The sequence below is a fragment of the Mobula birostris genome, chromosome 32 (assembly GCF_030028105.1).
Source record: "Mobula birostris isolate sMobBir1 chromosome 32, sMobBir1.hap1, whole genome shotgun sequence".
Classification (NCBI taxonomy): domain Eukaryota; kingdom Metazoa; phylum Chordata; class Chondrichthyes; order Myliobatiformes; family Myliobatidae; genus Mobula; species Mobula birostris.
This window is the reverse complement of record NC_092401.1, coordinates 23,438,125-23,455,833: the sequence shown is the minus strand read 5'-3', so window position 1 is coordinate 23,455,833 and position 17,709 is coordinate 23,438,125. Positions and strand designations below refer to the sequence as shown.

Genomic DNA, 17,709 nt, shown 5'->3' with positions numbered 1-17,709 from the left:
GAACGTTCGCTTTATGAAACCTCGCTGTTACAAAAGACCTACATTAGTTACCTGTTTTCACTAACAGAAGGTGTTTTCACTGTTACAAAAAAAGGCAGCACGCATCCTGAGCAGCCAAGCTCCTCCCCCGGAACTGCATTCTAGCCAGCATTGCTTAAACACGTGCCTGTGAGCATCTGTTAGCAAGATGAGTTCTAAGGTATCGGAAAAGAGCTCGTAAGGGTGTTACACTTAGCATAAAACTAGACATAATTAAGTGTTTCGATCATGGTGAATGAAGTAAGGACAAAGTGAGTTTGGCTTGTGGACGTTGATGAAGATGATGTTGAAGAGGTTTTGGCATCCCATTACCAAGAACTGATAGATGAAGAGCTGATGCAATTGGAAGAGGAAGGGATAACAATCAAAATCGAATGCAGTAGCGAACGGACCAAAAGTGAAGCCATCCAGGAACTGAACGTGAAGCAACTGCGTGAGATTTTCGCTGCAATTGACAACAATGATTGCAGAAAAGTACGACTTTAATTTTGAAAGGGTACGTAGATTTAGGGCAAATTTGCAGGATGATTTGAGTGCTTACAAAGAACTGTATGATAGAAAAATGCGTGAGGCTCAGCAGTCAAGCATACTGTCGTTTTTCAAGCCTTCCACGTCAGCCACAGCAGATGACGAACCTCGACCTTCGACATCGAGGCAGGCAAACAGAAGAAGATAACCTGCATGCCCTCATGGAAACAGACGACGATGAGATGACACCCCAGTGCCCCACCATCCCAACCCCCGGGCCGTGGACCAATACATTGTCACGGAGAATGCAGCGGTAGCTGGGACACAAAAAGCCGAAATAAACAAGCTAATTAATTAGGTACTGTCCAGCACGTAAATGTCGGCCCAGATCAGAGGCGACGCAATCGGCCCCAGTTGTTTACAACAGGGGTCCCCAACCTTTTTTGCACTGCGGACCGGTTTCATGTTGACAATATTCTTGCGGACCGGCTGACCGGGTGGGGGGGGGGGGGAGACGGGGTTTGATTGTCAACGGACAAGAGTAGCAGTCAAATACGTTGTGTTTACCAAGATAAAGACTACAATGACCATGAGGCCTTGCGCGGGCACCAGTGCGCATGTTTTGACTTGTGCATGCGTGCACCTGCCGATTACTTCTCTACAAATCGATTTTGGTGATTCTGTTCCGGGGGGGGGGGGGGTGTTAATCACGACCGGAATATCAGTGATAAGTGGCTAATACACTCAATTTCGTTTTTAAAAGGGTTTATCTAACGAATTTAATATTAAACACACACCGCATGTTTTCCTCGCATGAAAATAGCAATAAGTCAATTATCAGGGGAGGACAGGGGAGCTTGAAGTAAGTGTTGAACGAACTTCCAGTAGAAGTGTCAGAAACAGGTTCGATATTATCATTTAAAGAAAAATTGGATAGATATATGGACAGGAAAGTAATGGAGGGTTATGGGCTGAATGCAGGTCGGTGGGACGAGGTGAGGGTAGCGTTCGGCACGGACTAGAAGGGCAGAGATGGCCTGTTTCCGTGCTGTAATTGTTATATGGTTATATAAGTCAACAGCATCATAACATTTTAAGTAACGTTTGGATATTAAACACACAGCACATATTTTCCTCGTATGAACATATAAAATCATTGCAACACACCAGTATCGCTGAATCAGTGGGAGCCCTGGGCTTGCTTTTCTGCAATAAGACAGTCCTATCGAGGGGTGACGGGAGACAACGATACTCGAAGGGGGTTCCTTATGTCCAGTCTAATCTGCAATTTAGTTTTCGTTACATTCATCGCAGAGATATGTTGGAAATGGAAGCAACGTTTTCAGTGCTTTCATGGCTATCTCAGGATGTTTAGCCGTGACTTTGATCCGGAATGCCGGCAGAGATGTTATGTCAAACATACTCCTCAGCCCGCCGTCATTTGCAAGCTGGAGGAGTTGATCTCCTTCCCGCACTGACATGGATGATGCGTGGGTAATGACCTTGCATGCGTAATGGCTGTACAGTGGCCGTGACAGGGAATGATGAAAGGTGCAGCTGGATCATATCGCCAAATCATATCGTTTCCTTGCGGCCCGGTAGTGCATGCTCTGCGGCCCGGTGGTTAGGGACCGCTGGTTTACAATATGCATTAATGACTTAGACGAGGGAATTAAGTGCAGCATCTCCAAGTTTACTGATGACACGAAACTGGGTGACAGTGTTAGCTGTGAGGAGGATGCTAAGAGGATGCAGGGTGACTTGGATAGGTTAGGTGAGTGGGCAAATTCATGGCAGATGCAATTTAATGTGGATAAATGTGAGGTCACCCACTTTGGTGGCAAAAACAGGAAAACAGATTATTATCTGAATGGTGGCCGATTAGGAAAAGGGGAGGTGCAATGAGACCTAGGTGTCACTGTACACCAGTCATTGAACGTGGGCATGCAGGTACAGCAGGCAGTGAAAAAGACAAATGGTATGCTGGCATTCATAGCAAGAGGATTTGAGTACAGGAGCAGGGAGGTTCTACTGCAGTTGTACAAGGCCTTGGTGAGACCACACCTAGAGTATTGTGTGTAGTTTTGGTCCCCTAATCTGAGGAAAGACATTCTTGCCATAGAGGAAGTACAGAGAAGGTTCACCAGATTGATTCCTGGGATGGCAGGACTTTCATATGATGAAAGACTGGATTGACTAGGCTTATACTCGCTGGAATTTAGAAGATTGAGGGGGTTTCCAAACTTGTTTTATTTCTCTGTACTGTTGTTGGAGGGGAATGGAATCGTCGACACTGAGGTTTTCTTCTTTTCCATTTTTAAGTTGTTAGTTTTGCCCAAGTCTTTTAGTTTAGTTTAGTTGGTTTTTTTTTTCTTTTGGGATGGGTTTTTTTTCTTGTTTTTTTTTCTCTTTTTCTTTCTTTTTCCTTTTTTTTGCTTTATATTATCCGTGATCAGTTCTACATGTATGGGAGTTTTGGTAATTTCCACTATTTGGTTTTGCAATTACTCTTTTTTAAATGTAACAATGCATCTCATATTATCTGTATTATTGCTATGTTTTGTTTCTATATTTTGAAATTAATAAAAAGATTGAAAAAGAAAAAGAAGATTGAGGGGGGATCTTATTGAAACGTATAAAATTCTAAAGGGATTGGACAGACTAGATGCAGGAAGATTGTTCCCGATGTTGGGGAAGTCCAGAACGAGGGGGTCACAGTTTAAGGATAAAGGGGAAGCCTTTTAGGATCGAGATGAGGAAAAACTTCTTCACAGAGAGGTGAATCTGTGGAATTCTGTGTCACAGGGAACAGTTGAGTCCAGTTCATTGGCTATATTTATGAGGGATTTAGATATGGCCCTTGTGGCTAAAGGGATCAGGGGGTATGGAGAGAAGGCAGGTACAGGGTTCTGAGTTGGATGATCAGCCATGATCATACTGAATGGCGGTGCAGGCTCGAAGGGCCGAATGGCCTACTCCTGCACCTATTTTTTATGTTTCTATGTTTCTAATTCTTTCTATACAAAAGAGACAGTCATGGTTGTGACAGTAGCAACATAGTCATAGTCATAGTCATAGTCATAGTCATACTTTATTGATCCCGGGGGAAATTGGTTTTCGTTACAGTTGCATCATAAATAATTAAATAGTACTAAAACCATAAATAGTTAAATAGTAATATGTAAGTTATGCCAGGAAATAAGTCCAGGACCAGCCTATTGGCTCAGGGTGTCTGACCCTCCAAGGGAGGAGTTGTAAAGTTTGATGGCCACAGGCAGAAATGACTTCCTATGACGCTCTGTGTTGCATCTCGGTGTAATGAGTCTCTGGCTGAATGTACTCCTGTGCCCAACCAGTACATTATGTAGTGGATGGGAGACATTGTCCAAGATGGCATGCAACTTGGACAGCATCCTCTTTCCAGACACCACCATCAGAGAGTCCAGTTCCATCCCCACAACATCACTGGCCTTATGAATGAGTTTGTTGATTCTGTTGGTGTCTGCTACCCTCAGCCTGCTGCCCCAGCACACAACAGCAAACATGATAGCACTGGCCACCACAGACTCGTAGAACATCCTCAGCATCGGCCGGCAGATGTTAAAGGATCTCAGTCTCCTCAGGAAATAGAGACATCAATAAATATGTAAAAGTTATTGAAAAAGTAGCAAACTTACAAGAGCTTATTTGACCTTTTTGCATTTAGCAGATGTGGAGTGTGGAAAAGGGGTCCTCAGGAATATAGTTGAACATGTGGTTGCCTAATTTTATTGCCCTTTTTATAAATACCTGATGGTGTTGACAAAAACTTGGGACACATTTTGAGCAACCACAAAATAAGAGTAAATATTGTTGAACATTCACTGTTTTTAGTTTTAAAGAGGTTTTTCACTCTACTCTTTCATCTGGCATATCTATATACTACTAAAACTCTCATGCTCTGTTTGTCTGTTTGTGACCTCCAACTAGCGCAAACGCTGCACTACAGCAGCACTATTTTTGGCTAAATCGAATTAAAATGTGCTAACTTACAGAATGCAGGCAAAAGTCCGGGTTATATTTGCATAAAATTGCTCATTCATCAAAAATCAATAGGCTGCCTTTCACCCGAGACTCGATCGGCCATCATGGAAATCGGGACGCCACAGCCCAAGGCATGCGCACTGCCAGCCTCAGCAGTGCCTCACGATGCTCACAGAGCCACTTCCACCTTCCATGGAGACCACGACGCCACAGCCCAACGCACGCACACGGCCAGCCTCAGCAGCATCTCACGATGCTCACAGAGCCCCTTCCACCTTCCATGGAGACCGCGACGCCACTGCCTGACGCATGCGCATGGCCAGCCTCAGCAGCTTAGAGGCTTTGGTGTTACTGCTTCCTATCTTCTATCAAGCATTAGGGTAAAAATATATGAATAGCCTAATTATGTCATGTGGAAAGAGAAGTGGAACATTATGGTCAAAAAATGATGCCAAACGTGGTCAGGAAGGGGCAAGGAGAGGGAGAGAACAGCAATCAGATGAGATCAGGGCTGCACGACTCCAGGATCAAAGAGTCAGGACAAAAAAGATGAGAGAAGACGAGACAGAGGAGGACAGGCATGCACGTCTCCAAAATGACAACAATAGGCACAGATGGAGGAGAGAACAAGAATCCAATCAGGCCAGGGCCGCACGACTCCAGGATCAGAGAGAAAGAACAAATGGTAGAAAAGATGAAGAGACGAAGGATGAAAGGGCTGCGCATCTCCAGAATGACAAAAACAGGCAGAGAAGGAGGAGAGAGGAAGAGACAGAGGAGAAATGGAAAAATCAACTCGAGAATATGCTGCAGAGAGTAATTATTGAGAGATCTGCTGAAGACGACAATGGCTGCTTTCGACGACAATACTTCAGAGAAAGAGCAAGACAAAATGCACAACTCGCATGCCGTCACATTTCTGCTGATGTTGGTTCGATGACCAGAGTATGCCCTCACTGTCATGCTTTCCTATTCGCTGGAGAAACCGCACATTTCTGCTGTATGAAGGGAAAGGTCAGGATAGGGAATTAGCAGCCTCTACCTAACGATCTCCTCAATTTGTACAGCAATGATGAACCTATTGCAAACGTGTTCAGGAAGAACATCAGACAATACAATTGCCTCTTCCAAATGACATCCTTTGGTGCCAAAGAAGTCATTCCAACTAGGAATCGATGGAATCCTTCTGTGATTATTCAAAGCCAAATCCATCATTACATCGGACATTTAATTCCAGACCCGACCCAGCAAGCTCGATTCCTTCAAATTTACTTCATGGATACTTAATGTTCATTCTGGTCACATCTTTGTCTTGCTATGCGTCTTTCTTCTTTAATAAGCTGAGTTTTTCTTTAATTTCCAAATCAAGTAGATAGCAATAGCATTCAGGGAAATTTAATGTTCATTCTGGTCACATCGGACTGCACTACCCTTCTCTCAAAGGGTGCCCCAATGGGTCACCCCGTTGTCTAGTATATTATACATTTTAACTGATTTTTTTCACACTTTTTTAAAATCAAATTGAAATGATAATCTCTTGTCTGAGGACAACTGATTTTGTGGGTACTGGGCTATCATATAATCATATAGCTTATAAAATTAAAAACAAACATATGAAAAAATATTATATTTGTGCAAAAGACCCTCAGATGATCAACCCTGATTATTTTAAATAAGAAAATGTTATTCATTTTCAACGGAATTAGCACTTTTCTTAGTGGGACATGTTTTCGCCGAAGTCTCAATAATCAGTGTCTTGCACTAAACTGTTGCCGTAAAACAAAAAAAATCGTATCATGCAAGTCAATGATAATAAACTGATTCTGGATGAGGTATCCATTAGTGTTACAGTAAGGTCATTCACACTGAAATATTCCAATGACAACTCCAAACACAGAGCAAAACTTTGGATACTTTCTTGATGGCTCTGAAGCTCAGATGGCTATAGCTTTTGCATTGAGTGTCCAGGCTGGAACTGAGGAGAACTCCAATTTAACATTTCCCATTGAATAATGAAGTACAAAACTCTATTTTAGAAGAATACAGATTTTCATCTCTCTTTTTCCAGGGAGAAGAGAGCACATAGATCTACAAATGTTGCAGATGTTCATGTACTTCCTCTTGTCTTTGACTATGTCACGTTATTAGACTTGGGAGATGTAACAAACTGCAGAGATCTCACTTCTTTCATAAATATGTGACCATAAGGAAAAAGTGTGATGCCCAATGTTCTGACCAGTCATTACACCTTCATTCTGTGGCAGATCACTCGTTTTGAATGACTTGGAGTCTTGATCTGGTCAATGGTATTCTGAGATGCAAAGTAAAACAATTAGGTTTTTCCTTCAAGTCTATTACAACCTTATAATTATTTGAACCATCAGGATAAGTGACTGGCTGAAGCAAGAGGTACGTTAACCTTTGACCACACAATTCTCGATCTGTAGGCAACACACATAAAATGGGTGCTGTTCTGTTTAGCATCGAAATGCACTGTGATAAGCAAGATCTCTATACCCCAGTGAGATAGAGACATGTCTATCCTAGCATGCAAAGTCAGCTCCGGTGGACGGGGCAGGTGAGATCAAACGGCAAGGAAGGCGGTTCAATGATCTGTGGAAAGTGAAGGGTATGAAAAGCTATAGAAGATGTCATGATCATCCACTGCAACCAAGGAAGACCCCAGTTTGTGATACTTGTTTGTACTACTGGACCCGGACTTTTGAGTTTGAGAGAGTGGTCCTGCCCCAGTGCAACAGCTTTTCAACTTTAAAAACTCTTGCACATGTCTCCTGTCATCGTTGGACATGATGGACAACCACCGCATTGAAATTGTGTGTAGACCTAAGTCAGTGAGAATAACAGATTACACTCTGTATATTAACATAGAACATAGAATAGTACAGCACAGTACAGGCCCTTCGGCCCACAATGTTGTGCTGACCTTCAAACCCTGCCTCCCATATAAGCCCCCACCTTAAATTCCTCCATATACCTGTCTAGTAGTCTCTTAAACTTCGCTAGTGTATCTGCCTCCACCACTGACTCAGGCAGTGTATTCCACACACCAACCACTCTCTGAGTAAAAAACCTTCCTCTAATATCCCCCTTGAACTTCCCACCCCTTACCTTAAAGCCATGTCCTCTTGTATTGATCAGTGGTGCCCTGGGGAAGAGGCGCTGGCTATCCACTCTATCTATTCCTCTTAATATCTTGTACACCTCTATCAGGTCTCCTCTCATCCTTCTTCTCTCCAAAGAGTAAAGCCCTAGCTCCCTTAATTTCTGATCATAATGCATACTTTCTAAACCAGGCAGCATCCTGGTAAATCTCCTCTGTACCCTTTCCAATGCTTCCACATCCTTCCTATAGTGAGGTGACCAGAACTGGACACAATACTCCAAGTGTGGCCTAACCAGAATTTTATAAAGCTGCATCATTACATCGTGACTCTTAAACTCTATCTCTTGACTTATGAAAGCTAACACCCCATAAGCTTTCTTACAAACATGTTGGATTAAAACTTGTACAAAGGCTCTTCATTCTACTGTATCATTGCTGAGCTTGATAGATCGGTGTTAGTGTACTCACAGTAAACTTGTGTTTAATACAAGTGGTTATACTGGTCAGGCAGTTTACAACATGCACTCTCATGAAAAGGTCTTCTGCTGACATATACGATCATTACTATAGTGATAAGCACCCAATGTAATGGCACTATGACAACGTAATAAAATTAATGCCCGTGTGAGAAATATTCCAAAGCTCTGGACGTAACATGATGGTTGCAAAGAAAATGTAATTAGGAAACGTAAATATGCTGAAGTCTTAAATGGTGTTGCCAGGGCTGCAGCAGATTTCTTACTTGACTTGAGATCTCTTGTTGCATACAGTATATTTGAAAAAGCACTCTGTTAGTTATATAGAGGATGCAAGCTACGGTTTGAGGAGTGTGATAAAAGTTGCAAAAGTTCATTTCATCATTAACGTATGTATGCAGAATACAACTCTGAGATTTGTCTTCTCCAGATAGCCATAAAATACAAAAAGCCATAGAAGTAGTTGAGAGAAAGACATCAATCCCTTGCATGAAAAGCAAAAGAAACAAAAACTCACAAATCCCAATCTTCCCTCACACAAAAACTAACAGATCACCCATACCTCACCCTGCCAATTGGCAACAAGAAAATAAAGAGTGAGAGCACAAAAGAAAGACATAGAACTGAAAGAGGCCAATATGAACGACAGTCCAATCCATAAATCTCAGAATTTTGATAACATCTCTGAGAATATCGGGACCCAGTGGCCCCTCTGAGGGGAAATGACATAACCAACGGCCTCTCCAAGAACCTCTCACTCTCCTCCACATTTGTCTCAATGTTTCAATCTTCCTTGACACTTTAATCAGCCAGAAATGTAGTAGGTCATGGCTCCTTGTCTCATCTCTGAGCTTCTCGTGCTCACATACCTCTTTTGGAGTTTTCTCAGCGTCAGCAGAGCATGAGCTCACTTGATTAAACTAAAGATTAAGTCCCGGGCTCCAACAACTTCCAAAACAATATTAAAATAAAAAGAATAAGTAGAAGATGTAGAAAAATTGAAATGATTGACAATCTGGAAGATATCACCCAAGGAATCATTCGCTGGCACCAGCTTGACCATTTTGATCAATGAAAAGCATGGCTTAATTGCCGAAATAATTACTCTATTATTATTTGAATTTAAAAGCTCCTTTAACACAGCTGTTTATCACTTGTTTGGTTTAAAGTTTGTGTTGATTTGTTTTATATATCCAAGTTATACATTTGTGTATGAGACATTTATTTGCTTCGTATTAGTGACCATATTGCTATTGCACATGAATGTTACGCATACAGGGAAGAAAAACATTTTCTTAATTAATGTTACTATGGAAGAATTATTTTAGCATTCAGGGCAGTAAACTCAAAAGTTTCTGCTGAGATAAATAGATCTCTTAAGATCTTATAACTGTAGTTTTAAAATTCCCTAAATGCCAATGATTGTTGAATTCATTAGTTAGCAATCACTTCCCATATTGTTATTATTTTTGTAAGTACATTTATTTGTTGAATGGAATCAAAGGTGGTGACGAATCAGCATATAGGAAGGAGATTGAAAGTCTGGTTGAGTGGTGCCACGCAACAACCTTCACTGAATGTCAGCAAGACTGAGGAGCTGATTATTAACCAAAGGAGGAGGAAACTGGAGGTCCATGAGCTTGTACTTATCGGAGGATCAGGGTCGGGAACATCAGAAAATTGAAATTTCTCAGTGTTATTTTTTCAGAGGATCTGTCTTGGGTTCCACATATAAGTGGTATTACAAAGAAGTTTGTGAAGATTTGGAATGCCATCTAAAAATTTGATAAACCAATAGATAAGCAGTGGACAGTATATTGACTGGTTGCAGCACTGCCTGGTATGGAAATACCAATGCCCTTGGATAGAAAAGCCTACAAAAAGTAATGGATACTGCCCAGTCCTTCATGGGTAAAGCCCTCTCCACTATCAAGCACATATACTTAGAGCACTGTCACAGGAAAGCAGCATTCATCATCAAGAACCCCCAAAATCTAGGCCATGGTCTCTTCTTGCTGCTGCCATCAGGAACGAGGTACAGGAGCTTCAAGACCCACACCACTAGGTTCAGGAACAATTATTACCCTCAACCATCATGCTCTTGAACCAGAGGGCATAACTTCAGTCACCTTATTGCTGAACTGTTCCCACAACCAATAGACTCTTCATCTTGCATTCTCAATATGTATTGGTTTTTTTCTCTTTTTTATATGTAGTGTGTTGTCTTTTGCACATTGGTATTTATTTGTCTGTCTTGTTGGGTATGATCTTTCACTGATTCTGTTTGTTTTATTGTATTTACTGTGAATGCCCACAAGAAAATGAATCTCAGGGTTGTACATGGTGACATATATGTACTTTGATAATAAATTTACTTTGAACTTTAATAAATAGGTAATATTTATTGCTGGTTCTAATCAACGATTCCAATTGGAATTATTACACTTGTGCCCTGTTTCAGCAGCTGGTAGCTTTATTAATGGAACTGCCTTTATTTCAATCATCAGGTTTGTTTTTAGTTGTACACCATACCTAATTGTGATATGTGTTAATTTCAGCTATTGTTAATTTGCAGAATATACGTACGTGGGCATGAGTAAGCGGAAGAAGTCTGTTCCTGCAAGTAAGTATGAGCTTGTCTATTATCATTTCAGAATCAGGTTCAACCAGCATGTGTCATGAAATTTTTAAATTTAGCAGCAGCAATTCCATGCAATACATAATATAGAAAAATAAATAAATAAATAAATAAATAAATAGATCAATCGATAGATAGATCAATTACAGTATACATATATTGAATAGATTTTAAATTGTGCAAAAACAGGGAAAATATATATTTAAAAAGTGAGGTAGTGTTCACAGGTTCAATGTCCGTTTAGGAATCAGATGGCAGAGGGGAAGCTGTTCCTGAATCCCTGAGTGTGTGCATTCAGGCTTCTGTACCTCCTACCTGATGGTAACAGTGAGAAAAGGGATGCCCTGGGTGCTGGAGGTCCTTATAATTGAGGCAAAGAACACTGTTCCTTGAAGATGTCCTGGGTACTTTGTAGGCTAGTACCCAAGATGGAGCCGACTAAATTAAAAACCCTTTACAGCTTCTTTCGGTCCTGTGCTGTAGCCCCGCCATACCAGGCAGTGATGCAGCCTGTCAGAATGTTCTCCAGAGTACATCTATAGAAGTTTTTGAGTGTACTTGTTGACATACCAAATCTCTTCAAACTCCTAATGAAGTATAGTCACTGTCTTGCCTTCTTTATAACTGTATCGATAAGTTGGGACCAGGTTAGGTCCTCAGAGATCTTGACACTCAGGAACCTGAAGCTGCTCACTCTCTCCACTTCTGATCCCTCTATGAGGATTGGTATGTGTTCCTTCGTCTTGCCCTTCCTGAAGTCCACAATCAGTTCTTTAGTCTTACTGACATTGAGTGCAAGGTTGTTGTTGCGACACCACTCCACTGGTTGACATATCTTGCTCCTGTACGCCCTCTTGTCTCCATCTGAGACTCTACCAACAATGGTTGTATCAGCAGCAAATTTATAGGTGGTATTTGAGGTATGCGTAGCCACACAGTCATGGATATAGAGAGAGTAGAGCAGTGAGCTAAGCACACACCCCGGAGGTGCACCTGTGTTGATTGTCAGCGAGGAGGAGATGTTATAACTAATCCACACAGCTTGTGGTCTTCTGGTTAGGAAGTTGAGGATCCAATTGCAGAGGGAGGTACAGAGGCCCAGGTTCTATGACTTTATCAATCAGGATTATGGGAATGATGGTATTAACTGCTGAGCTATAATCAATGAACAGCGTCCTGACATAGCTGTTTGTGTTGTCCAGGTGGTCTTAAGCAGTGTGAAGAGCCATTGAGATTGCATCTGCCATTGACCTATTGTGGCGATAGGCAAATTGCAATGGATCCAGTTCCTTGCTGAGGCAGGAGTTCAGTTTAGTCATGACTAACCTCTCAAAGCATTTCATCACTGTAGATGTGAGTGCTACTGGGCAATAGTCATTAAGGCGGCTCACATTATTCTTAGGCACTGGTATAATTGTTGCCTTTTTGAAGCAGGTGGGAACTTTCACCTGTAGCAGTGAGAAATTTTCTACTATTTTTGCTTATTCCTTCTAACCTAGAATGACAATTTGCAAGTCAGTATTTGGGAGTTAGCAATAAATTGTTTACTGTGTTGTGGTTAGAACCTTAATGATCTTGTACCAAAAAATGCTGGAGTTTGCTATGTGGCACTTACAATACTGATAACTTCCCCTCCTGTTTCATATTGTTAATCAAAAAATACAGAATTTAAGGCCTTAAACTTTTCTCCAAAGCCCAGAATATCTCACACTATTATACCTTCATAAGAACTTTTCAAAATCAAAGGCTTATTTTGGCACATTATGAAGATCTCATAGCTACCTTACATACATCCATCATGGCTTCAGTCCAGTCATTTAACACTTACTCAGGAGTTGCAGGAAAACATCTGATTTATATAAGATTCATTATTTCATTCAGTGCATTATTTATTTTATTGATGCTGTCTTCAAGCGATAACCCCCTCCTTAAATATAATTACTTGTCTACCTTGATGGATTTAAGACACTAAAAAGAATCTTACCCAAGACTTCATCTTTTATTTTAATGTCTCTAGATTGTAATGTTACCACTTTAAAGGTACAGTTGTATGATAAGGGTGCAGCATTGGAAATTCCAGTAAAAAAAGACAATCCTGGATCTTCCAAGGGAGGTTGCGAGATGCATTATATTGTTTACTAGAAAACTGAGTTTTAGTATCTGACAAATATGCGACAGGAACCAGATGGATAAGAGTGAACGATGACAATAAGGGTTGATGAGCTGTCCTTTATCACCCAGTTTGATTTAAAATTAGGTTTGCCATTTCACAATAATCAGAATCGGGTTTAATATCACTGGCATATGTCATGATTTTCTTTTGTTTTGTGACAGCAGCACAGTGCAAAATTCTATAAGCTGCCAATGAACAAATCAACTCATTGATATCAAATTGTCAAAAGAAGACAAAACACACCACAAATTAAGGAATGAATTGTTGAACACTTATTGGCTGCAAATACCTATAGATAGCATTATATATGAATTACCAATAATTAATAACAGTAAATTACTTTTTGCTAAGTTAAGTGAAGCCATGAGCCATAATTGGCTGATTAGATATTTGCATTAATGAGCAGGTGTATCTAATGAAGTGGCCACAAAGTGTATATCGATATTGTATGTATTGTTCTGAACGTATAATGCTACCTTACAGTTATCCAGGTTTATGTTACATTGAGATCCACTTCTCTAACTGAACTGCAAATGACTGTACATGAGTGAACTGGCTTAAATCTGTTCAATCTTATTTTATGCAGTTAATCAAGCTCTTAATTCTGACCTTATTGACTTATACAGCTGTTTAATCTGATTTTGCTTTTGACCTCATTCTCTTTCCTTGTAAAAGCTGTCCTTCTACATTTGCTATAGAAGTAATAGTAAAAATAGATGCCAAAGAATGTTCCAACCATCAGAAAGAAGTCTGCTGTGGTTGTGTCACCCACTGTCATATTACGGTAAATTTAAGGAGAACCCTTTTGATGTACTTGAGTAATCTCACGGATTTTGTGATTGAAGGAATGCTTATATTTTGTAACTAACAAATATTCTGAGAAATACAGAAGTTAATGAAGCATGAATATAGATAAATATTAAGTGTTACATGGGGCAAATAAACGATAGTATTTTTATATTGCATTAATTCTGGGTTCTGGAATAATGTTTAATTTTGCAATGTTTTATTCTAATAAATGCTTCACTTTTGTTTTTACTTCAACATTCTTTTCTAATTTTATTTTGTGACTACATTTTATTCCTCGTGTTGAGAGCACCTTTCAGAGAACTGAGGACTTCTTCATATTCTATCATAAAGAATGGTAAACATTTAAGAGTGCCTTTTTCTTTTTGGTAGTATATGGCAGTGATACTTCACCTCACAATAAGCTCAACACCTTTTATGCGCACTTTGAAAGGGAAAATACAACTGCACCATTGAGAATCTCCACAGTATTTCATGACTTTGTGACTTGTGTCTTGGAGGCCAATGTCAGAACCCTTGCAAGGCACCAGACCCTGATTGTGTACCTGGCAGGACACTGAAAACCTGTGCCAAACAACTGGAGTGTTCATGGACATTTTCAACATCTCACTGCTGCAGTTGGAGATTACCACCTGCTTTAAAAGAGCATCAAACATACTGGTGCCCTAGAAGAGCAAGGTAAGCTGCCTCAGTAATTATTGCCCAGTAGCACTCACATCCACTAGGATGTAATACTTCATTTGGTTGGTTATGACTATAATTAACTCCTGCCTAAGCAAGGACCTTGACCCACTAATTTGCCTAACGCCTCAACAGGTTTACGCTGACGCTATCTCACTGGCTTTCTTTTGGGCTCTGAACAACAGCAATACCTATATAGGCTGCTGTTTATTGATCACAGCTCAGCATTCAACATCATTATCCACTCAGTACTGATCAACAACCTTCAAAACCTGAGCCTCTGTAGCTCCCTCTGCAACTGGATTTTTGATTTCCTCATCAGGAGGCTAAAGTCAGTACGGATGTGGCCGAGTACTGAAGATCTGTGCTGACCAACTGCTTGGTATGTTCATGGATATCTTCAACCTCTTGCCCTGGCAGTTTGTGGTACTCACCTGCTTCAAGCAGGGTTCAATCATACTGGTGCCCAAGAAGTGGGTGGTAACCTGTCTAAATATTTTTTGCCCAGTGGCACTTACATCCACAGTGATAAAGTGTTTTGAGAGGCTGGTGTTGAAGCATATCTGCTCCTGTCTGAGTGGCGACTTGGATCTGCTCCTATTCACCTACCAGAGCAACAGGTCTACAGCAGATGCTATCTCATTGGCTCTTAACGCAACTCTGGAACATTTGGACAGCAAAGCTGCATATGTCAGAATGTTCTTTATCGATTACAGCTCAGCATTTAACACCATCATCCCCTCAAAACTAACCAGTAAACTCCAAGACCTGGGCCCCAATACCCACTTGTGCAATTGGATCCTGGATTTCCTCACTTATAGACTCCAGTCAATTTGGATTGGCAAAAACATCTCCACAATCTCTATCAGCATAGGAGCACCGCAGGGATGTCTACTTAGCCCCCTGCTCTACTCGTTTTACACCTATAACTGTGTAGCTAATTACAGTTTCAACACCATATACAAGTTTGCTGATGACACAATCGTTATGGGCTGTATCAAAGTTGGTGATGAATCAACGTACAGGAGGGAGATTGAAAATTTAGCTCACTCAATGTCAATAAGACCAAGGAACTGATTGTACACTTCAGGAAAGTGAAACCAGGGGTCCAGGAGCCAGTAATCATTGGTGGATCAGAGGTGGAGAGGGTCATAACTTTAAATTTCTTGGGTGTCACTATCTCAGAGGATCTCTCCTGAACCAGTCATATAAATATACTTGCGAAGAAAGCACAACAGTGCCTCTACTTTCTCAGGAGCCTTGGCAAACTTCTATAGATGTTTTCCCAAATTGTCTGCTCCTATCCCTCTCCAGCGATATGGTGAAGGAGATAGAGTTGTGGTCACTACCTCCAAAATGCTCTCCCACCAAGCGATCTGACACCTAATCAGGTTCATTTCCTAATACCAGATCAAGTACAGCCACTCCTCTAGTTGGCTCATCTACATATTGTGTCAGGAAACCTTCCTGAACACATCTAACAAACTCCACCCCAAATAAACTCCTTGCGCTAAGGAGATGCCAGTCAGTAACAGGAAAATTAAAATCTCCCATCACAACTACTTTGTATTGCTGCTTCAAAACAGTAAATCTCACAACTTATGTCAGTGACAGAAAATGTGATTCTGATTCTTTTATTCCCTGCTGGTTAAAGGAAAGGAACATGAACCGTCATTGCACGTTGCAAGAACACTGAGGAAGAAACATTTCCAATCTGCCAAGGACCAGAAAACTGACACTACAGGCGAAGAATGCAAGACTACAGCTGAACAGCATGGTACAGAGGATGTTGCCTTGAAACCTAGTGAGGATAAAGAACCAGTAACTATAAGTCACAATATGGAATGCAAAAAGCAAAGGTAGAGTATAGTTCTCATTCTACTTCATAAATGAACATAATATGGGAAAATAATATAAATTTTAAAATTATATGGGGATGGCTATTCCCTGAGGCTTCAGGTATTATTGTGGATAAATAGTCACTCATATCCAATCTACATTTTCGGTACAAGATCCTTGAACATGTTACTTCTTAAATCCATGCCCATCTTTTCTTCATATCAGTTTGCACATGTTAAAATAAATCACACATACATATAGTTTACACATCTCATATGAAGGTCAGGGCCTGTTCCATCAAGAACAATTCCACAATGATAGACCTGATAATCACTGCTATTATAACCCTCTAACATTCCAACATTAATTTTACCACACTGAATGAAATGATAAACAGAGGATGCACAGCTGAAAGAATGACAGTGGGTACATTATCTGAAGGGTTAACTCAGAAATAGGATGTGGTCTTTATGGAATTGGTTCTGTTTATTCAGGGATGAGTTAATCGGCAGTCCTTTCACTCCTTCCATAGAATAAATTAGTGTTTCCTGACCTGTACTATGAATGACAAAAGCAGTGCATCATGTCCCATTTCCTTATCAAGAACACTTGTTAGCCACCTTAGTGCTCACAGAACTTATGTGGGCCATTCTTGAACACAAATAACAGAGTAAGAAACGCAACTTCTTCCTGTTCCACCTTGATGGCAAAGTGATAAATAGTAACCTCACAATTTATTTTGGTTTTGTAACTAGTTAACTTTTCCTCCTAATTCTTAACCTATTTATAGCCTCTACATTCTGCTGCATCCCTTTCAAATACCCTTTCCCCATTTAGCAGATAGCTGGGCCGCTCTTACTTGCTTTTATTACTACTCAGCAAGAACTACCTGCAATGATTTCTCATCCCAATTTTAGGCTATTACCTCTGGCATTTCCCTTCATGATACCAAGGCTTGGGCCAACTCTGGGATTCGGATCATTTTGGTTCAGTATGTTGTTGCTCGCTTCTATTGTTTGCATGATTTATGTTTTTTTTCCCTTTCTCTGCTCATTGGGTGTTGGCCTTTATTTTATTTTGATTGGTTCTTCTGTGTCTCTTGCTTTGTGCCTGCCTGTAAGCAAACAAACCTCAAGGTTACATAACTTATACATTCTTTGATAATAGATGTACTTTGAATCTTTGAAATAGGAGGGGTGAATGATATGTTCGTAGCCTATGGTAGAAGGAGTCAATTTTAGAAAACCTAGCACATTTATTTTTCAATATAGGCCCCTCCTACATTTACACACTTAGTCCAGCAGTCATGGAGCGTATGGATCTTGGACCTCCAGAAAGTGTCCACAGGTGGGTGATTGATAAGTTCGTGGTCTAAGGTAGAAAGAAATGAGTTATACTGCTCTCATTACATGCACATGCAGGTCAAGTCTTTGAGTGATTA

The 17,709-nt window shown here is 40.6% G+C and overlaps 1 protein-coding gene across 1 annotated transcript in view; it reads left to right on the top strand.

The window, feature by feature from the left end:
• Positions 1-17,709, top strand: part of LOC140191081 (uncharacterized) — a 60,859-nt gene that overhangs the window by 9,918 nt on the left and 33,232 nt on the right. The window contains exons 2-3 of the mRNA XM_072248156.1: positions 10,706-10,753; positions 16,084-16,288. Of these exons, the coding sequence (XP_072104257.1) occupies positions 10,723-10,753; positions 16,084-16,288 (236 nt within the window). The 5' untranslated portion in view covers positions 10,706-10,722. The remainder of the gene's footprint in view (positions 1-10,705; positions 10,754-16,083; positions 16,289-17,709) is intronic.